At 43.7% G+C, this 22,996-nt stretch overlaps 1 protein-coding gene across 1 annotated transcript in view; it reads right to left on the reverse strand.

The window, feature by feature from the left end:
- Positions 1-230: 230 nt before the first annotated feature.
- lrch4 (leucine-rich repeats and calponin homology (CH) domain containing 4) overlaps positions 231-22,996 on the reverse strand; it is a 78,568-nt gene continuing 55,802 nt past the window's right edge. The window contains exons 4-18 of the mRNA XM_038299368.1: positions 22,258-22,363; positions 21,740-21,989; positions 16,066-16,162; positions 15,614-15,725; positions 15,415-15,521; positions 14,741-14,790; positions 9,001-9,153; positions 8,832-8,900; positions 8,664-8,718; positions 8,507-8,570; positions 5,334-5,435; positions 5,158-5,255; positions 884-1,021; positions 703-780; positions 231-601 (exon numbers count right to left, since the gene is read on the reverse strand). Of these exons, the coding sequence (XP_038155296.1) occupies positions 398-601; positions 703-780; positions 884-1,021; positions 5,158-5,255; positions 5,334-5,435; positions 8,507-8,570; positions 8,664-8,718; positions 8,832-8,900; positions 9,001-9,153; positions 14,741-14,790; positions 15,415-15,521; positions 15,614-15,725; positions 16,066-16,162; positions 21,740-21,989; positions 22,258-22,363 (1,683 nt within the window). The 3' untranslated portion in view covers positions 231-397. The remainder of the gene's footprint in view (positions 602-702; positions 781-883; positions 1,022-5,157; positions 5,256-5,333; positions 5,436-8,506; positions 8,571-8,663; positions 8,719-8,831; positions 8,901-9,000; positions 9,154-14,740; positions 14,791-15,414; positions 15,522-15,613; positions 15,726-16,065; positions 16,163-21,739; positions 21,990-22,257; positions 22,364-22,996) is intronic.

Consider the following 22,996-nt stretch of genomic DNA (forward strand, 5'->3'; position numbering starts at 1 on the left):
TGAAGCCTCGTTAGAGACGTCCCGATTGCTTTAATTAGTAAAAAAAAAAAAAGGAAACGGCGTTAATTAAGCAGAATAATTATTTATTCTGATGCTTTCCCCACATTTCTACATCTGAATCTTTTTGATCCAGGATGTTGCATCGCCCTCGAGGCCGGCTTTAAAAAAAAAAGCCATCAAGAACACTTCCGCCTCTTATACGGCAGAATAAAAAATAAAAAAAATCCATCAGAAAAACGTGGAAAAATACGGATTGATCGACTGGAAATACCCCAAACATGTCAGGCTTCCAAAAAAACGCCTCATCAGGTTAAGGCGTCGTTCCCCTCTTTAACCACGGGGTGGGGGGGGGTTTCTTTGTGTCTCCTAAACGCACACGGTTCCATCGCTTCAGTCTTTAGGTCAGCAGGTAGCAGTAGATGGCGTAGAGAAGCGCCATGACGGAGCAGTAAAACAACAGGAAGTCTGCCGACAGCAGCGAGGAGGAAGACGCAGGCGAGGCGCGGTCCTCCTCGGGCTCCACGGCCAGCAAGGCCGCCACGCAGCGCAGCACAGCGGGCAGCTTACACAGAAGCACATCGGAGCAGACACACATTTCAGGCTGGACACACAGACAGAAGAGAAGACTGTTAGAGGCGGGACGCAGCGCGCGGTTAGCACACGGACCATCGTCCTTCTGTAGCGCCTAACCCAGAACTTTACCTCAGGGACGCCCAGCTTCCGACACGCGCTGAGGAAGTTTTCCACGTTCAGTCTGGACTTCGCCGAACTCAGCTTTGGCTGAAAGGGAAAAACAGAACAAAGAAAACCAGCAGCTTTAAGCGACCGGACGCTGGGAGGGGGCGGGGGTTCAGTCCGAGCCGACGGAAGGCGTCCGACTCACCACTGCGGGGGAGGGGATGTGGATGATGGAGACGGAGCGCGGCCGGATCTGGTTCACCAGCTGGCAGAGGACGGTTCCGTTGGACAGAGCCTCGCCCAGGTCCTCTGGCAGAGAGATCTTCAGCCGAGATTCCAGAGTCTGTGGAGCGGGACACGGGTTAGAGATGCCTGAGCCAAACCCCCACCCCCACCTGTTGCTGGAGTGGTTCTGCAGCTTTATTGAGCAGCAGCGGTACCAGGGCGATCCGGAGGAGAGTAGAACTCCGCATCCGTCCCATCTGATAGAGTTTACATGTAGATCAGTTCTACTGATGTCAGAATTATCGGCCCGATCGGTCCGTCACTTTGTGGACCACTCAGATAGTAAACAAACTCCTCCCCCCCCAAAAAAAACACTAAACCACCTCTCAGCTGTTCGCCACTGCTGGAAGTTAACAGATTTCATAAATCTAAAAGGAAAAGCAGAATAATAACGTCTGTTTGAAAAAACTAGCAACGCGTACATCCGCTGTCAGGTTCAGTCACACTGGAAAAAATGGAAATCTAGATAAGTCCTTTTTTCTTAAAATAAGTGCATTTGTTCTTGAATTGAGGAGGTAAAAGACACATTTTGCCAATGGAACAAGACAATTTACTGTAAAATAAGAAAACACAATTGCATTGTCTTATTTCAAGTGTATGTTATCCAATTATCTAATTCTAAGAGTAAAAATTCTCATTCCATTGGCAAAGTCTCTCATTTACCAACACAAATTAAGGGTAAATACACTTAATTGAAGAAATTTTTACTTGGATCTCCAGTGTAGGACGAAGGCGCTCACAAAAACAACCGAGCTAAACATTTATGGGTTGTTAACAATTATCAGCCTTTGATCGTGTCTACAATCTACTCTCCAGGTGCATTTCGCATGGGGCTGGGCAATTACCGTCTTCAGTGTTCCTACAGCATAAGGCAAGTTAAATTCAAGACTTTTTAAGACTTTTTAATGCCACTTGAAATAAAAATTTGAGACCAAATTCACAAGAAACACCAGAAAAACCTGCTTGCATCAACTTAACCCAAAGGTTTATTTTAACATAAACCACGGCACTAATGTTTCAAATTTTGGAAAGCTAAAAACACACAAATGAACGAAATATTTTAACAATTATTTAACTGAATTCACAAACTTTGTTTTAGCAGGGAACAAAACAAATCAGTTTTAAAGCCCCAACATAACCAGTGCTAAGTCTTTTTAGCAGCTATTTTTCTTTGTATGGTTTTCTTAGTATGTTTGATTTGGTGATAAGTGGAGGCGTTGCAGAGACAAGGGTGGAACTAAACTGAGAAATACCGGCTGTTTCTCCGTAACTCCATTTTGACGCTTTGTGTTTCGCGTTTCGCATGTGCGACTCCACTGCCTTAATTCCCATCGTTCTGAGCTTGAATGACTTCTTGCACTAAATCCACTGAGCCTCATGTATGTTCCCTGGTTTTAGCCGTGGAGAAAACTCTTGGCTGGAGACAATTTTGGTTAGATTTACACTTGCTCATATTTTCCAGACAAAAAGTTAATGGAGCATCTCCCAAATGTCCCGGCCGCAACAACGCTTTTATTGGTTCCGCTATTGAACCAATAATGGGGAGCAGTTTTAAAATTTGTCAATTGTAACGTTATATTTAGAATACAAAAATAAATCATAATAAAAATAATCCTATTCATGATGTTTTAAAAATTAAGACCTACGAAAGACTGATTTAAGATAGGGATGCACGATATTGGGATTTTGGCCGATATCCGATATGCCGATATTTTAAAACTCATGTAGCCGATAACCGATATCGATGTTAAAGCTGGACAAAAATAAGTAGTCATTGAAAATAGCAGTTTTGTTATCCATTTCTGACACTTTGAAAAATAATATACTCAAATATATTTTCATATGCTGATATCAAATTGATTTTTAAAAACGCGGTATCGATCTATTTTACTTTCAAAATCTCGTGAAATTTCATCGTTCTGATACAAACTCTCGTGAGATTTTGTTAGTAAAATAGATCGATACCGCGTCAATATATCAACATCTAAAAATATGGCAACATTTTGTGAATTTTCGGGGGATTTCGTAGCATAACGATGACATATAGCAATATTTCATTAGTAAAAGAGATTGATATGGTGTTTTTAAATGGCAATATACACTATATTGCCAAAAGTATTTGCTCACCTGCCTTGACTCACATATGAGCTTAAGTGACATCCCGTTCCTAATCCATAGGGTTCAATATGACGTCGGTCCACCCTTTGCAGCTAGAACAGCTTCAACTCTTCTGGGAAGGCTGTCCACAAGGTTTAGGAGTGTGTTTATGGGAATTTTTGACCATTCTTCCAGAAGCGCATTTGTGAGGTCGCACACTGATGTTGGACGAGAAGGCCTGGCTCTCAGTCTCCGCTCTAATTCATCCCAAAGGTGTTCTATCGGGTTGAGGTCAGGACTCTGTGCAGGCCAGTCAAGTTCATCCACACCAGACTCTGTCATCCATGTCTTTATGGACCTTGCTTTGTGCACTGGTGCACAGTCATGTTGGAAGAGGAAGGGGCCAGCTCCAAACTGTTCCCACAAAGTTGGGAGCATGGAATTGTCCAAAATGTCTTGGTATGCTGAAGCATTCAGAGTTCCTTTCACTGGAACTAAGGGGCCAAGCCCAGCTCCTGAAAAACAACCCCACACCATAATCCCCCCTCCACCAAACTTTACACTTGGCACAATGCAGTCAGACAAGTACCGTTCTCCTGGCAACCGCCAAACCCAGACCCGTCCATCAGATTGCCAGATGGAGAAGCGCGATTCGTCACTCCAGAGAACGCGTCTCCACTGCTCTAGAGTCCAGTGGCGGCGTGCTTTACACCACCGCATCCGACGCTTTGCATTGCACTTGGTGATGTATGGCTTGGATGCAGCTGCTCGACCATGGAAACCCATTCCATGAAGCTCTCTGCGCACTGTTCTTGAGCTAATCTGAAGGCCACATGAAGTTTGGAGGTCTGTAGTGATTGACTCTGCAGAAAGTTGGCGACCTCTTCGCACTATGCGCGTCAGCATCCGCTGACCCCGCTCCGTCAGTTTACGTGGCCTACCACTTCGTGGCTGAGTTGCTGTCGTTCCCAAACACTTCCATTTTCTTATAATACAGCTGACAGTTGACTGTGGAATATTTAGGAGCGAGGAAATTTCACGACTGGATTTGTTGCACAGGTGGCATCCTATCACAGTTCCACGCTGGAATTCACTGAGCTCCTGAGAGCGACCCATTCTTTCACAAATGTTTGTAAAAACAGTCTGCATGCCTAGGTGCTTGAATTTATACACCTGTGGCCATGGAAGTGATTGGAACACCTGATTCCAATAATTTGGATGGGTGAGCAAATACTTTTGGCAATATAGTGTATCAGCATATGAAGATATTGGGATATTTTAACGGATCAATATTTTTTCCCTCGTCTTTAGAAGTTTTTAAGTCTGTAAAAAAGAAGTTTTTGAGGAAGAAGAAGAAGTAGTATTTTTTTTATTTTAGACTTTAGAAACTCAGAAGCTGATCAAATATCGGGTTAAATATCGGTGGGGTGGCCGATGTCCGATATTCAGTTTTAAGGCCGATACCGATAGGGGGCCCATTATATTGTGCATCCCTAATTTAAGACATTTTAATACCAATTAAGGCCTTAGTTTTATTTTGAAGAATTCAATGCCTTTTAAGCCTTTTTAAGGATCCGCGGGAACCATGTTATTTTCCAGAATATAGAGTGCACCTCACTATAAGCCACGCCCACTGAAAAAAACTGGAAACGTACATATAAACCGCTGATATCTACTGAACTGTTTCCAAACAAACCTGTAGGGGGAGCTCTACATATAACTCCTGGAGTAGGGACCAAGAAGAATGCTAGCTCCCGTTAGCGTGTTAGCTCGCAGCAGTTAGAGCTTCTACTGAAAGATGGAGCTTCATCAGCTCTTTATTTCAGCTCTGCAGGAGTTAATCTCAGTCTTTTCATTGGTTCAGCAGCTTTAATGCAGCAAATAAACGTTAAAATGTGTGAATTCGGGACATTTGTTCTCCGTCGTACCTGCTGCTAGCATGTTCTCATGCTAAATGAAAATTAGCCAACGTTAGGAAAAATCCGCAGAAAAGCTGCAGCTTCTTATAAGACGCATGGTTCAAAGCGTGGGGAAAAACTTATAGTCTGGAAAATAGAGAATCAAATTTTTCTCCGATAATAAATTTCTGTCTTGTACCTTGCGTAATTGCGTCAGGTCTCGTCTCTCCTCTTTCGGCGAACGCAGCGTGGTGCGAGATTCACTCCTGCCGGACTCGCCCAGAGTGAAGGTGGTCCCTGAGGAGGTGAAGCAAAGAGGAGGTGACTGAGGCTGCAGAGCTGGAAAAGACGGTGGGGGGGAGTGGAAGGGTCTACCTGTGGGTTTGACGTTGCTCCTGGAGGAGGTACGGAACAGGAAACTGTTGGGCCTCTGAGCGTGACCAGGAGGAGAGGACGCCTTCGGAGAGGACGGCACGTCTGGAACAAATGTTTCAGCGCAAACAGAGAAACCATTAGAGATCCAGCAGGCTGGGGAGATACTTTATTAAAAAAACATTTGAGATGTTAGGATAATTACAGGGTTCCTACAATATAAGGCAAGTTCAATTCAATACTTTTTAAGACTTTTCTTTGTCCCTTAAAATAAAACTTTAAGACCAACTTCACAATAAACACAAGACAAATTGCGACAAATTTAACCTGATGCTTATTTTAACATAACGCATTACTTCCTGGCCCAGTAGAAATGTTTACAATTTTAAAAAACTTTCCATATAGGAAGAAGGCTAAAAACACAATAATATTTTCACGACTATAAGGCGCATATAAACGTCTTTTTTTCCCCTCAAAATGTGCTCATTGAGGAGATGATGAAAGAGTGGCTGAGGGAGGTGTATGTAAGGAGACCAGGTGTTTTTTCCACGCATCACCATCGCTGTTAATCTGTGACTCCATGCGTGCCCATCTCACAGCCGATGTGAAAAACATGGTGATACAAATGAACGCTGTGCTCGCCGTTATTGTGGAAGGTCTGACAAAGGAACTTTAACCGCTCAACATCGGTGTGAACCGGCCGTTCAAATGGACGCAGCAAGAGCAGCAAAATTGCGTCTGCTGCTTGTACCAGTTAGTTCTGACGCGCGGCTGAAGCAGCTTTGCTGCTCTGGCTGCGCGGTGCAAAAGTGTGTCTGACGTGCGTTGGGCGGAGCTACTCTATCCTTTCTCTGCCTTGCAGCTATATTTGCTGTGATCAGTGGGAATAAAGTAGTTTTAATATGTTTTTAAGTGAGAAAGTCCACCTGAAAACCTAAATCATTGCAGTCAGGTCATCCAGATTACCATCCTGCCTTCAATATTATTTCTGTTGGAGGCGCTCAGACCCCCATATACCAGGATTTTAAGTTAATTTAGGAGTGATCACAGCGCACTGTCATCAGCGATGTGTCTGTCTCACGGCCAGCTCCCAGGTTTGATTAATACTTTGTAATAAATACATGAATAAAGCACAGTCATACTCAGTTTTGCTCCCGCTCTATTTTTAAATACGCAGTAGAGCTATTTAAAGGTAGTAGAGGACATGGACCTGTATATAAAACCTGCGCCCTATAGTCCGGTGCGCCTTATGTGTGTGTAAAATACAGAAATGGGACACATAACTCAGACAGCGCCTTTTATTACGGTGCGCCTTATGGTCGTGAAAATACGGTAACATATATAACAACAAATGAATGGAATTCAAACTTTGTTTTCATAGCAGGCGAACCACCAAACATCTGGGGATTTGGTGCTACTGGGGCTTTTTTTGACGTCGTAGATGCTGTAAAGCCCTCGCAGAGACGAGTGAGGAACAGAACTGAGGAAAAGCTGCTGCTGCTTCTCTGTAACTTCATTTTGCTGCTTTTGTTTTTCACTCTTCACATGTCCGAGTCCAAAGCTTTGATTCCCAACGTGCCGAGCTTGAATGACTTCTCGCTCAAAATACGCCATTCCTCATATACATTACCTGCTGTTTTTAATCCATGCAGAAAACTCTTGGCTGGATCGCTACTTTTCATTGAATTTCCACTTCCACACGTTTTTGGCGCATCAACCCAAGGTCTGTTTGCAACATGGTTTTTATTGCTTCTGCACTCAGGATGGAACTAATAATGGTTCAAGCTAATCCGTTCTTTAAATGTAAGTTTTTTATATGAATTACAAAAATAAAATCCCTATTTATGACTTGGTGACAATTTTAAGACCTATAAAAGACTGATTTAAGACATTTTAATACTAATTAAGGTCTTATTTTCATATTGAAGAATTCAATGCCTTTTAAGACTTTTTAAGGATCTGCAGGAACCCTGAATTATCACTGATGATGTGTGAGTTTATTCCACCTTAACATTAGCTGCCTGTTGCCTATCAGAACTGATGTTCCCCCCAGTAATTAATCTAATTAGGCCGGTTCCTCGGTCCGGCTATATACAGTTCTAATCTTCATTTTGCACGTGGCAAACATTTGGGAATGGAATGAGAGCGGCGTCCTTCAGCTAAGGATATTTTTTCTTAGCCTATTTGTGAGATTAAATATTTTAAATGTGCCTTTCCTCTGCCTAAATAGGGGTGTTACATCCCCAAGATGGATGGATGTTTTGTTCTTGCATCCAATTAACGCCTTGCTCTCTTTTCGGCTCCGCCTTTAAGACTGGCTGCTGCTTTCTGAGTCTCGGTCCAATGAAGATCACCTGAAGACTATTAAAGGCATGTGAAGCAGTACTTCAGGGCTGTTTTTTTTAGCCATTTGTCTGCCAAATACCTCTGTGTTAATTTTAAAATCTAAAAGGGGCTGTTAAGATTGCAAACACTGCCCTTTTGTTTAACCCCAGTTTTCTCCCGTTAATGTGTTGGTTGGGTAGGTTATTTTGTAGGTTTGGTTTCATATTGAGTCCACTTTTCTTTTTTCTTTAGGGTTGTTTTGTTTGTTATTTTGGCCTGGGCTCTCCCTGAAGATTTTACCATAATTTATTCAAAAGAAATAAACTTTTAAAATGCCCTTTTGACTCCTTCATTCAGTGTCTAAATTTATGTTGGTCCCTTATATTAAACACAAAGTGCAAACTTGTAAATCAGACAATTTAAACTAGAGATGTGAACAAAACTGTCTCAAAAGTGCAAACTTGTTTGTGAAAAGTGAAGCTGTCTGGCTTGAAGTCATCTTGAGAGCATCTTTCCTGCTCATTTGAACATGAACGTCACGTGCGACACTATAAAACGAATGGATCTCATTCCCTGGACATTGATTTTGCAAAAATGTAAAGGAATCAATTCAAAATTGAATAAATAATTTTTTTTACCCAGCCCTACAGCTCAGTCTAGTCCCGACTTGATCTCTGTATGATCAATTATTTTATCTTTTTCTATTCTTTCTGTAATAATGAAGAGTTATTTGTTTTATTTTTTTTTCACAGGAGGCCAATTTTTTGGGACGTTCCTGAGGTTTATTAATAGCTCTAAACCACCATTCACACCTAAAAAAAACTATTTTCATGAAGAAGAAGGAGCCACACCTGTTCTGCTGCTGGAGCGATGCAGAGCCGCAGACGGGGATCCTGTGCTCATCTGGTCGGCGCTCTAACAACCAACAAACACAGAAAAGGATCAGCAGAGCGGCTGACGTTTCGTTAAACCCTCTAAAATCCCTCTGATGGGAAGGACTCTTCTCACCGCACATCTCTGACGCAGGCCTGAAGGAGCGCTGCCGTTCTCTGGAGAGCCACCACTAGAGGGAGACATACACCAGGCTTTATTCACATCTTTCACACTGAAACTTAAGAGGAGCTGATGAAAAACCGCAGGGAGGCAGAGCTTCTCTGCTCCTCGGGGTCGACCCACCATGAGCTGCTTCCTGTCTGCGGCGCAGAGGCTGCATTACTTCCAGATTTAGAGCTCGACTTCAGCAAACTGCAAAATAAAGCGCTTTTAGGATGAAGGGAGCTGAAACTTTTAGTTAGTCCCCAAACAGGGAGGCTTTCCTGGGCTTCTTTCATTATTCATAGCCTACCTGGCTTTCTCCCTCTGCTGCTGGAGTCGCTCCCTCTCCTGCCAGATGAACAGGGTGCCGGGCCGCCGCCGCTCCTCCAGGTTGGGGCTGGAAGGAGACACGGGGGACGAGGATGCAGTGGGAAAGGAGTTCCCGTCAACTTGGGGACTGGATCTGGGAGAGAAGAGAAGGAGGCGAGGTCAGAATGGATCTAAACTGAGCACCTGGTGAAATCGATAACCTGAAGATGCTATAGGCTTAGACTTTTGGAGGACATAGGGACCCCCATTTCATCATTCTGCTTCATTCTCTCTCTGTTCTCCTATTCTGCAGAATCTGTTAGTTCAATCTCTAACCTTCTGCTCTCTCTGCTTTTTCTCAGAGTAGCTTTGCCTCGTCTGTTCCTGTTTGGCTGTGACGTCATCCTGGAAAAAAACATCAGCTGTGCTGCTTCTATCAACACCCTTGTTAATAGATGTTGGAGATCGGCCTGTTTTCCAGTGTGGTCCTGTTTCTCTGACCGTGACTGAGTGGATGTGCTCTCTTCGTCCTCTGGCATGGGAGCTGCCTTGGAGCTCGTCTGCCTGGCTGTGTGTTTCCTGGACGGGGCCGCCTTTTACAGCTGCTTTTTGTATCTCTGCTTCTGTCTCCTTGAACCCCAGTCGGCCTCGGCAGATGGCCGCTCACACTGAGCCTGGTTCTGCTGGAGGTTTCTTCCTGTTAAAAGGGAGTTTTTCCTCTCCACTGTCGCTACAAGCATGCTTAGTGTGGGGGATTGTATTTGAGTCAATGAGTCAATGCAATCAACTGGTTTTCCTTAGATAGAAAACTTTGTATCAATTTGACTGTATGATCTGGTTGAACTGTAAAGTGCCTTGAGATGACATGTGTTGTGAATTTGGCGCTATATAAATAAACTGAATTGAATTGAATTGAATTGAAGATATTTCATTGGTATTCTGTGACCCTGATTGAAATAATCCATGTTTTTTTGTTGTTGTTGTGTTTTTCCAAATAAAATCTAAAATGTATTTATCTGAGTCATCTGCAGATTTAGCTCATCCACAGATTAAAACATTTTTCAAAAGATCTGGGTTTAAGATTCACACTGCAGGCCTTAATGCTCGATTCCGATGTTTTTGTGAAATCAGATTCTTCTGCGCGGTCGCTCACATTTCCAGATAAATGCAGCTTGTACGTGATCTCCTGTGTGAAATGCAAACGCAGTAGAGGACGAAGTGAAGCGACATGCAGCTTCATCTGGTCTGTTCCTGTTTGGCTGTGACTCCATCCTGGAGAGAAATATCAGCTGTGCTGCTGCCATCAACACCTTTGTTTCTAGATGTTGGAGCTTGGCCTGTTTTTCAGTGTAGTCCTGTTTCTCTGACTGTGACTAACTGGATGTGCTCTCTTCATCCTCTGACGTGGGAGCTGGCTCGGAGCTCGTCTGCCTGGCTGTGTGTTTCCTGGACGGGGCCGCCTGTGGAGCTGGTTGACAGTTGCCTTTTGTATCTATGCTTCTTTTTCTATGTCTGCTTCTGTCTCCTTGAACCCCAGTCGGCCTCAGCAGATGGCCGCTCACACTGAGCCTGGTTCTGCTGGAGGTTTCTTGCTGTTAAAAGGGAGTTTTTCCTCTCCACTGTCGCTACAAGCATGCTTAGTGTGAGGGATTGCTGAAGAGTCAATGAGTCGATGCAATCAGCTGGTCTTCCTTAGATAGAAAACTTTGAATCTGACTGGATGATCTGGTGAACCGTGAAGTGAGATTAAAAACGTAATCGTTTCAAGGTTGAAAATAAAGACTGCTCTCCTTATCGTCCGCCATGGTTGTTTTTCTTCCTGATGCAGAATAGGGCCCTTTGTTGAGTGTTAATGGGGTTCAGGTCGGATGAATGCGATCGTATCCGAATACGGGACCACAGAGCCAAGTAGCCTGGGTCACATTGGAATAGAGTTGGTCAGACTCAGTCATGAAAAGATCAGATACAGGTCAAAAAAATACATAAAATAAAATCAGATTTGGGTCACTTCAGGCTGCTGTGTGAACGTCGCATAAGTGGTCTCTAGTCTGGGCTTTGACCAGGCCGTGAATCTGCTCTGCTCCAAAGCATCTTAGGCTGATGATTTAGGAGCCTCACAGAGGATAAGAATCCTCACTGCATGATGCTGTTACCATGGAAACGAAGTGTTGAATAAAATCCAGATTTGCTCTTAAATTGACCAGCCAGCCATCAAGCCACAGCAATGATGGAGAAGAAAAACTCCCTTTAAACAGGAAGAGGCCTGGAGAGAAACAGGACTGAACACTAAAAAAAAAAAAAAAAAAAAAAGGCCCAACTCTATATTCTAGAAATGAAGCTGTTGACTCCGGCGTAGCGGCTAAACAGAACTTCCCTCCAGACTGGTTGTTCTCTGAAGGCCAGAAACTGATCAGCTTCTGCATCGTTTTGCGTTTGTTACCGGAACCCGATGTAACGGAAGCTAACAGCCTCTAACGTTAGCCAAAACGCTGATCCCGTCAACCAAATGTTAGCTACGTTATCGGTCTAGCAGAACTGCAAACAGGTCGACTCTCATTTCCTGAGTGTTGAGCTTCTGATAGCTGAGAGCTTTTTATTTAGTGCCATCAGGGTAAAGGGGGATGGAACAGAAATCCACAGTTTTTAGATCCAGAAGATAGGAAAAGACTAAATATATTGTTTTTATTTCATTCCACGGTTAGTTAGGTTTCTGTGGGTCTGTTACATTCAACCCCAATAAAACACATGTGAGTCGGTGGTTGCCATGGGTGCAAATACTTTTCTAAGGCCGTTTTTTTTTTTAAAGCAGTGCGATTAGCGGGCAGACATCAGGGACAGCTGGCTTATATCTCGTCAGGAAGACATTTTTTTAAAACTGGCTCGGTTCCACAGTGGAAGCTGCTCCAGAAATGCTCAGAACGTCAGTTCTGGGCTCCAGCCTCCGTCCTATTTTTAGCCGTCCCAGAGGAAGCGTTGGAGGCCGAAATGTGGAACATCCGCTTGCTGCAGGACGTTCAGCGTCGGTCTGAGCCGACAGGAAGCTCTGCTTTATTAAAGGACACAGTGGAAGCTTGGCTACGTGTCCCGTTTTCCTGAGGTGTTGAGCATCATCACGGCTGAATGAGTGGATCTGATGCTTCGGACAGATGGAGCTCAAGGAAAATCAGGACTCCAATAACAGAGCTGTTCTGGACCCCTGGCCATCTGAAGGATGCTGACCGTTTAACGATTTAAAACGATTCAGAGCATCCAGAAAGAAGTTAAACGTTTTGATTCTTTACAAACTTTTAAAACTTTCCTTTTTGATAAAGCTTCTAGTTAGAGTGGCTCAGGTTATCCTGAGCTATCTCTATAGTTCTGCTGCTATAGGCTTAGACTGCTGGAGGACATAGGGACCCCTTTTTTTTCAATGGACAAACTGGGACCTGTTCGAACACCAGGAGCTGGGAGCACACACAGACACAGTACTGGACTACATCCACTTCTGCACCAGTAATGTGACTGTGACCAAAACTATCCGGGTCTTCCCCAACCAGAAGCCCTGGATGACCAGTCAGGTCCGCTCCCTTCTTAGAGCCCGTGACGCCGCCTTCAGGTCAGGAGACAGAGCTCTGTATAGTGCTGCCAGAGCTGAGCTGAAGAGAGGGGTCAAAGAGGCTAAAGCAGACCACAGACAACGGCTGGAGTCCCAACTGTCCAGTAACAATACCCGTAAGGTGTGGCAGGGCATCCAGGAGATCACCAACTTCAGGGGCAGCGTCGTTCAAACTGAACAACAGGGCGCACAGCTGTCAGAGGAGCTAAACAGCTTCTTTGCTCGGTTTGGAGAATCCCAGCGGCCCTCCCCTGTCCCTGCCCTGTCCCCTCCCCCACCCAGCGCTGACACCCCCCCACTCACTGTCCAGGAGCACAACGTCAGGAAGGTGCTACTGGCAGTGAACCCCAGGAAGGCCGCAGGCCCAGACGGAGTCCCTGGCAAGGTGCTAAAGGCATGCGCGGGCGAGCTCGCCCCCACCTTCACCAGGCTCTTCAACCTGTCCTTGGCCCAAGCCACCGTTCCGTCCCGCCTGAAAACCTCCACCATCATCCCAGTGCCGAAGAAGTCTGCCATCACCAGCCTGAATGATTACCGCCCAGTGGCCCTCACTCCGGTAATCATGAAGTGCTTTGAGAAGCTGGTTCTTCAGCACATCAAGGACTGTCTCCCCCCACACCTGGATCCCCAACAGTTTGCATACCGGGCCAACCGATCCACAGAGGACGCCGTTGCCGTGGCTCTCCACTCTGCTGTGAACCGCCTGGAGCAGCAGCAGAGCTACGTCCGGATGCTCTTTGTGGATTACAGCTCGGCCTTTAACACCATCCTCCCGGACAGACTCATCATCAAACTGGGCTCCCTTGGACTCCCCCCTCTCACATGTGCCTGGATTAACAACTTCCTGACCGACCGACCCCAGGCTGTGAGAGTTGGCCCCCACCTCTCCTCCACCCGCACGCTGAGCATCGGCTCCCCACAGGGCTGTGTGCTGAGCCCCCTCCTCTTCTGCCTCTACACCCACGATTGCAGACCGATCCACAACCACAACCAGATCATCAAGTACGCCGACGATACCGCTGTGGTCGGTCTCATCTCCAGGGGCGACGAGGCCGCCTACAGAGAGGAGGTCCTGAAGCTGGCTGATTGGTGCTCAGAGAACAATCTGACTCTGAACACCAAGAAAACCAACGAGCTCATCATAGACTTCAGGAGGCACAGCCCTGAGCCAGCTCCCCTCTTCATCAACGGCGAGCAGGTGGAGAGGGTTCACAGCGTCAAATACCTCGGCGTCCACATCTCTGACCGCATCATCTGGTCAGAGAACATCACCACCATCATCAAGAAGGCCCGGCAAAGGTTACACTTCCTGAGAATCCTCAGAAGGTATAACCTCAACTCTGATCTGCTGCTGGCCTTCTACCGCTCCTCCATCGAGAGCTTGCTGACCTACTGCATCATAGTATGGTTCGGCAGCTCCACCGCTGCCGACAGGGAGAGGCTGCAGAGGGTGATAAAGGCGGCGCAGAGGATTATCGGTCGCCCTCTCCCCTCCCTGGCAGACATTTACTCCACCCGGTGCCTCAGCAGAGCCAGGGCCATCTCCAAGGACAGCTCCCACCCTGGCTCCACCCTGTTTGACCTGTTGCCCTCTGGAAGGCGCTACAGGCAAATGAGGATCAGGACAAACAGACTCAAGAACAGTTTCTTCCCCCGAGCCATTGCCCCCCCTCAACTCCGACCTGCACTGTCGGTCACTTTACACCTGTTTTGCACTATCCCCCCCCCCACAATCTGTGCCAGTGCTGTTTACATTTCCTTTTCACTGTTTACATTTCCTTTTCACTGTTTACATTTCCTTTTAATATATTTATATATATTTTTTGTAACTGTTTACATTTCCTTTCCTTTTAATATATCTATATATTTTTTATATATTTTTATTTTATTTTTATTTCACGGTAGCTGTTATGGAAGTCCCAAATCTCATTGTATTTGTCACAGAATATAATGACAATAAAGGCTTTTTGACTTTGACTTTGACTTTTTCATCATTCTGCTTCATTCTATCTCTGTTCTCCCACTCTGCAGAATCTGTTAGTTGACAGGTGTTGTGAATTGGCGCTATAGACTTTGTATGTAAACCTGCTGATTCTGCGGCTCAAAGTGTGAATGTAGCATTAGGAGGCTTTAAGGAAAGACTGACCTGCAGGTTGCTGCGTCTTGGCTTTGGGACGATGAATATTTCTCCTGCTCCTGGAAAAATCACAGATTGTCTGATTAGACAACATGGTGCCTGAAAGGTCTCCTTCCTCTGCAACAGAGCTAAAATTCAACTTCCTACAGCTGGAAGCTGTGCTTTACTAAAAAAACATCAGGGAATATCAGACCTCCTGAAGGGAGGAAGAAGGAAGGAAGGAAGGAAGGAAGGAACGAAAGAGAGGAAGGAAGGGAGGAAGAAAGAAGGACGGAACAAAGGAAGGAAGGAACGAAAGAGAGGAAGGAAGGGAGGAAGGAACGAAAGAGAGGAAGGAAGGGAGGAAGGAACGAAGGAAAGGAAGGAACGAGGAAAAGGAAGGAAGGAAGGAACGAAAGAGAGGAAGGAAGGGAGGAAGGAACGAATGAAAGGAAGGAATGAATGAAAGGAAGGAAGGAACGAATGAAAGGAAGGAACGAACGAAGGAAAGGAAGGAAGGAACGAATGAACGGAAGGAAGGAAGGAAGGAAGAAAGGAAGGAATGAAAGGAAGGAACGAACGAACGAAAGGAAGGAAGAAAGGAATCTCCAGAAGTTTCCTTAATGCAGCATCTAACTGGGCTCTGGAGGAGAAGGTCCAACATGTCGAACATCAACCGGTGAGGAAGACGAGTGTGACCGTACCGAAGGAGGCATGCTGAAAGGAGGAGTGGGCGGATCTATCCTGATCTCCTCCACCTCCTCCATCACTCTGCTGTGAATGAAGCCGACCTCCTCAGCTGCTCCGTTCACTGACAGAAAAAAAAAAAAAGAAGAAAAAAAGTCCAGGACTGAACTGAGCCAAAATCACTTTGCTAAACAATGATCAACCCTCGGTCCCCACCATTGTTGGCCTCCAGGGGGCGCTCCTCTTCCTCATCCTCCTCCTCCAGGTTGCTCCGCTCCCTGTGGGCCTCGGCCATCTGAATGGAGCGCTCCGAGAAGTCATCTGCTGACTGAGCACATCAGCAAAAACACAGGAGAAGATCATTTCATTTACCGTCCTGATGACAGACAGGAAATTATAAACTAAAAGGAGGATCTTCCAGGCGACGCCTGGAACATCTTCCAGGCGCCACCTGGAGCATCTTCCAGGCATCGCCAGGAGGATCTTCCAGGCATCGCCAGGAGGATCTTCCAGGCATCGCCAGGAGGATCTTCCAGGCATCGCCAGGAGGATCTTCAAGGCGTGACCGGTAGGATCTTCCACTAAACTAACCAGGACTGAATTTGTAGGAATTGCTCTTTTCCTCCACTGTTAATAAAGTCTGTCTAATAAAGATGAATTTTCTCTACCTCGTTCCCAGACCAGCGCTTGCTGCCGCTGTCCACGCTGTTAAATCCAGAGTCCAGGCCACCAAACTGAGCTGAGAACAGCTCCTGGTCCGACAGGCTGCAGGAGGAGAGGAAATGAAAACAGTGTTTACACGCTAGCACAAACAGGCTTCTCTGGGAAACTGTGACGTTTATTTTTGAGTTGAAATTCAACCCCTTTGTCTCCCCCCCCCCCCCCCCCCCCCCCCACCTATCTACTATGTTTAATTACATTTTTTAGATGACTCTAAAAAATGTTGGTGGGTTCATCTCGCAGAAAGATCAATCACATGAAAATCTATCGATTTTCCAATTGTCCTCTTCTGCCCTCAGATCTACGGAAGAGGATTAGGGCCACTGAAAAAAAGTTAACTGATTTTTTAATTTTATTTCAGTTTAATATGGGAAAAAAGTCAGAATTCTGACTTTTTTCTCAGAATTCTGACAGCTAACAAACATGTTAGCATCAAGCCATAGCCATGTCTGTTTTAGAGACTAGCTCTCTTGTTTTAATGACCTTCTGCTCCTCCATTAATGAGGGGACCCCTCGGCCACGTAAAAAGTTGCCTATTTCCGTCATTTTCCACCAATGTGTCACTGGCCACTTCAACCAACTCACATCTTTGTCAGTGAAGCTGAGTGCTCCACATCTCTGCCTTCATGGTGCCCATTTACATCAAGATCCAAAATTCTGAGAAAAAAGTCAGAATTCTGACTTTTTCCCCATGTTAAACTGAAATAAAATAAAAAAAATCAGTTCACTTTTTTTTTTTTCTTCCAGTGGCCCTAATCCTCTTCCGTACAGATCTTCATAAAAAGAGCAAAGACTTTTTTTTTTGTCACCTTATTAAATGGCAGAATTCAGTCCGTCTTAGAAGTCAGTACTTTCCTTCCAGGCTAACGATGATCGTTTTCTACTTTCAGCTACTTTAGATCGCAGATTAAATGTAATATAGCAAATATAGGTAATAATATGTTGAGATTTCAAAAGAGCTTTGATCCTTAAAGGAATAGTACACCCAAAACATGATTAGCCTTCATTTTCTACTCACCCCCATGCTGAACAACACTCTGGAGTACTTTTTTGATATCTCAAATGCATCTGGAGATCTGGGAGGCTTCTTGCTGTCTGCTGACATTCAAATAATGGAGGTCTATGGCGCCCGAGGCAGAAAGGTCCATAAAAGTCCACAAAAAACGTGTCAATATTCCTCCATACTGCTCGTCCAATGTATTCCAAGTGTCCTGAGTGGGTAGCATCCAGAATTTACTCGAAACAGAGTCATTTAGAATGTTTTTAGAGCATAAACAGTAGTGTAAAGGATTTCCTGAAAGCGCGTTCACAGTCTACGGAAACCGCGGCAGACCAAACCAGATGAAAGTGCGCATTCAGCTCGGCAAAGAACTCATGCTCTTCCTCAACACTGAAGTCCTCAGACATTTTTCTTTCGTTGTTTCTTTCTTTGCACAGGTAAACAGCACATTTCTTCTTCTACGCTTGCATTATCGGCAGAGCAGACGCTGAATGCGCACTTTCATCTGGTTTGGTCTGCCGCGGTTTCCGTAGACTCGTGAACGCGCTTTCAGGAAATCCTATACACTACTGTTTATGCTCTAAAAACATTCTAAATGACTTCGTTTTGAGTAAATTCTGGACGCTACCCACTCAGGACACTTGGAATACATTGGACGAGCAGTATGGAGGAATATTGACACGTTTTTTGTGGACTTTTATGGACCTTTCTGCCTCGGGCGCCATAGACCTCCATTATTTGAATGTCAGCAGACAGCAAGAAGCCTCCCAGATCTCCAGATGCATTTGAGATATCAAAAAAGTACTCCAGAGTGTTGTTCAGCATGGGGGTGAGTAGAAAATGAAGGCTAATCATGTTTTGGGTGTACTATTCCTTTAAGAAATGGGTGCAATACAGTTTGTCCGAGTGGAGTTGCCATATGTTGACGTCGTAAGAAGGGGCGGGGCCCCGAGCAGATCTGGTACCTAGACCGACTTCCATCGAAAAATGGTCGAACCAAAAAGCTAATATGGCTAACTTAAGCGGCTAACTTGAAGGACGCAGCCGCTGAGTTCAGAAACACCGACAGTAAACCTCTAAATATTTATTATGGGGGCAAAAAAAGTTTCTAGAAAACAGAATTTGCATTTTTAGGTTGTTTTCAAAATTTAAAACTCTCAAAAAAAAAGTTTTCAATAATATTTTATCTAAACCCAATTATACTGTTTTTTTTTTAGGTTTGTGGATGAGTTATTCACTTCCAGGGAAGGATCCATTTTAGAAGGAAAAACACAAAAATATGCCAGTAGCCTAAAGATTGTATTTACATTATATTTCCATCCGGCTTTTAATCCAGGGCGGAATCGGGGATGTTTTGCATCATGTGTGACTCACTTTCAATGCAAAAACAGACTGCAGGCAGAGTCTGCAGCACGGCCAGGCTGCTGACCGCCTGGCAGCTTTATGGTCATGACAAGATTTCTGTCAGCTGTGTAAAATGGTAGCGTAAACACAGAGTTGGTGGGCGTGGCCAGCAGCTGATAACGCGCATAAAATAGGCTCAAATTAAAACCCTTAACCAGGGTTCCTACAGCATAAGGCAAGTTGAATTCAAGAGTTTTTAAGACTTTTTAAAGCCACTTGAAATAAAAATTTAAGACCAAATTCACAAGAAACACAAGAAAAACCTGCTTGCGACAACTTTAACCCAAAGGTTTATTTTAACATAAACCACTGCACTAATGTTTCAAATTTTGAAAAGCTTCCCATACAGGAAGAAAGCTAAAAACACACAAATGACAGATATATTTAAACAATTATTTAACTGAATTCACAAACTTTGTTTTAGCAGGGAACAAAAATCAGTTTTATTGGTTCCGCTATCGGGACGGAACCAATAATGGCAATAAAAACAAAAAAAAAGGTAAATTTTAACGTTTTATTTAGATTACAAAAATAAATCGTAATAAAAATAATCCTATTTATGATGTTTTAAAAATTAAGACCTACAAAAGACTGATTTAAGACATTTTAATACCAATTAAGGCCTTAGTTTTATTTTGAAGAATTCAATGCCTTTAAGGACTTTTTAAGGACCTGCGGGAACCCTGCTTAACATTCCCAAAATTTTCAGCTGAAAAACGCCTAAAAAGGCCTCTCCAAATTCAAACATTTGTAACTCTTGGGCCATATGGAGTAGAAATAAAGTTCTGGGCTCCATGTAAAGAATATACTCTCTAGTTTTCACCTGTAAATTCTGATTTACTGTAAATGCTCTGCTGTGTCTGTGGTATGCTTCATAAAACAGCTCTGAATGTAAAAAAAAACTATTCTGGCTTGGATTTTCTATGTAAAAATAATTAAGAATTGTATCCTAGCAGGAAGAAACACTGTCTTATATCCTGGCAAGCAGCTTTCAAAATATGCCTGAAATATCTGCAAAAATAGTAATTCTACAAGTGCTCATCTAAGACGAGGCCATTCCACCACTTTAGTATACTTCAACATCAGTCAGACCTCTTTGAAAAAAAAACACTCAGACCAGGGGTCACCAATTAAATATCAGAGGGGTCAAAATAAAGAAAATCATCAACCAGTAAAGGTCCGCAGACATTTTTAATTATCTGTTACTTTAAACAGAATTTAACACTGAAATAAAATGCAGGTGTTTATGCATCCAAGTTATGCATTGAACTTTTAAATAAAAAATATAAAAAATAGAAAGTTTTTTCCTTTTTAAAATCTAAACTGTAGAGAACAAAAATCTTTCAGTTTGGTATATAATTATATATATATATATATATATATATAAATATATTATATATAAATTATTATATTATTTATATTTTATATAATTATATAAAATTAGTTATAAAAATCCACCTGGATCTCCGCTCTTTTTGCCCTCATGTCCCTCCGTCGTCAGACTAAACTCGCCCCCACTTCCTCGCCGCCTCGGCCGTATCTAGACTCACAGCGTGTAGCACAGACCACGCTTCAATATTGGGCATAAATCAAAAATGTCTGCATCAAGCTCACTGCAACACACTGCTGTAAGAGTATAACCAGGAAGCGAGGTAGGAGGGCAAAATAGGTTTAGCGCCACCGCAGCACGGGAGGAGAATTACGCCCAGGAGCAAATGGATAAAAATAGACCGGAGGAAAAAACAAAACAAACATGAATCGATTCTCTTGCGGACGTGTCGATGCATCGGATCGTCGGCTGTTGGATCGATGCATCGATACAAAACCATTATTATTTACCCTAACAGTCGGTCTGGAATTTCTAGGAATGCGCAGCAGATCACTGCCAAAGCGCAAGAAGAAGCCTATTCAAGAACTCGTGAGAACTTTAGCGAATGGTCACAAGAACTTCAGCGGCGCCGGCGGGAGTGTTTATCTTCCAAAACAACAATAGCGCATCTGCAAGATATCACAGAGATGGATCTAGAGTTGCTAGAAATCGAAGAGGATATATTTTTTTATATAATTTGTCTGAGGCATAGTACAAGTGGTTGTTCTTCCGAACCTCCTTGATTAACCTTTCATCATAGTTGTCCATTGTAGTTGTTCCTCGGTTTTTAAAAACGCCGCGCCCCGGTACCGAATCAAGAAGGACGACCACACAGACAGCTGGAAAGGCATACCAAGGACCAATCACAGCTGCTTTTTGTCTGCGCACTTCAGCTTGAGGTCTTCGCAGGTTTGCGACCGTCCAACGCATAGTCAGGATTTCTTTGAGACAGATTTGATGGTTGCAGAGATACAGAAGAGGGTTAGGGCCACTGGAAAAAAAAAAGTTAACTGATTTTTACATTTTATTTCAGTTTAACATGGGAAGAATCTCAGAATTCTGACTTTAATCTCAGAATTCTGACTTTAATCTCAGAATTCTTAACAGATTTTTAAATTTAATTTCAGTTTAACATGGGAAGAATCTCAGAATTCTGACTTTTTTATTGTCAGAGTTCGGTCAGTATTCTGAGATTAAAGTCAGAATTCTGAGATTAAAGTCAGAATTCTGAGAAAAAAGTCAGAATTCTGAAATTAAAGTCAGAATTCTGACTTTAATCTCAGAATTCTGACTTTAATCTCAGAATTCTGACTTTTTTATTGTCAGAGTTCGGTCAGAATTCTGAGATTAAAGTCAGAATTCTGAGAAAAAAGTCAGAATTCTGAGATTAAAGTCAGAATTCTGAGAAAAAAGTCAGAATTCTGACTTTTTTCTCAGAATTCTGACTTTTTTCCTTTACTAAACTGAAATAAAATTTAAAAATCAGTTAACTTTTTTTTTTTTCCACTGGCCCTAATCCTCTTCAGTACAGAGGCTATGCGTCAGAAGCATAAAGTGGCCTTAAGTTTTATTTAACTGAGAAAGAAATGGCTCTTTGGATTGTAAAGGTTGTTTAGCTCTTGTGATGGAATGGCCTAGTCAAAGTCCAGGCTTAAAGCTGAATAAAAATCTGTGACAAAAAAAATCAGATATTTAGGGTTTTCCTACATTTTTCCCAACATCTTACCAAGCAAAACGAGTATTTCAGGGAAATAGAAGCAGAGAGTTTTTGTGTTGCATGCAGGAAGTGTTTATATTTATAGCTGTTGCCATGACAGCAAAGGTTCAGGTAGGTGCAGCTTTTCCTCACCAGCTTTTGAATCCAGTGGGCCTCAGGTTCAGGTGCTTCTCCAGCTCCTCGTGGTTCTTACAGGCCTCCATGTTCAGGTACTTGAAGATGTGGTATTTGCCCTTGGAGCAGATTTGTGCGGGTGGCATTTGCAAAGGGTTGCTGTCCAGGGAGATGGTCTGCAGATGCCGCAGGTGGCGGTAACACAGAGGCACGTGGGAGATTTTATTGCAGGACACGTCGAGCCGAACGAGAGGAAGCTCGGATATTTCTAGGTGCAGAAGGAAAACATGGTGGGATGAGCCGGAGCTGCAGCTTCATTCACAGAACTTTACTGTAAATCATTCTCTGCATTAAGCCTCCATCAACGATGAGAAGATCAATAGCAATTAGTGGAGCAATAATGTTCAGCTCCTGCAGAGAAAATCTAAATGCATTCTGGAGGGACAGAGTTTACTGATATCAGAGGAATGAGGTTTAATCCAACATGCAAACCAGTTCCCAGGGGTCACAGGTGAGCGACCTGGATCTCTCCGTACCTTCAGGCAGAGTGGTGAGCTGGTTCCTCCTCAGGTTTAAGTCCCTCAGACTCTCCAGCTGACCCATTTCTGGTGGTAAACTCTGCAGCTCGTTGCAGCTGACGTCCTGACGGTGAAAAGCAAACCTTGTTTTTCAGACCAAAACATTTATTTATTTATGTTTTATCTGTAAATGGGCTATATAGTGATGCTTAAAAGTATAATGTTCTCCCCTCAAATGATCTTAAAACGAACTTTTACTGAATAACAGAAAAGAGAACTTTTAATTGAACACTCTGGGCTCTGTGAGCGCTCCATTCAGGCTCGGACTGGGAACTATTTTCAGTCCTGGCATTTTTTCCATCTACTCCGGTCCACCGCCAAAGCCCAGCGGTGTGTCAGCATTCACTGCCAGACTAGGTGTCACGTGACCAAATGTGTCACGTGACCAAATGAGCTAATTTCATTGGCTAGAAGCTGCTCGACTCTATGGAGTGTAGATTGCTTTGGCTTGAGTTCACCAAAAGGTCAACACTTTTGCAGCAGAATTTTTTGCAGCTGAATTTTTTTGCAGCTGAGTTTTTTGCAGGTGAATGTTTGCGGAGCTGAATTTTTTTGCAGCGGAATTTTTGAAGCTAAATTTTTTGCAGCTGACTTTTTATGCAGCTGAATTTTTGCAGCTGATTTTTTTTTGCAGCTGCCTTTTTTGCAGCTGACTTTTTATGCAGCTCAGTTTTTTTGCAGCTTAAGTTTTTTGCAG

The sequence above is a fragment of the Cyprinodon tularosa genome, unplaced genomic scaffold, assembly GCF_016077235.1.
Source record: "Cyprinodon tularosa strain WSP-4 unplaced genomic scaffold, ASM1607723v1 ctg427, whole genome shotgun sequence".
Taxonomy (NCBI): domain Eukaryota; kingdom Metazoa; phylum Chordata; class Actinopteri; order Cyprinodontiformes; family Cyprinodontidae; genus Cyprinodon; species Cyprinodon tularosa.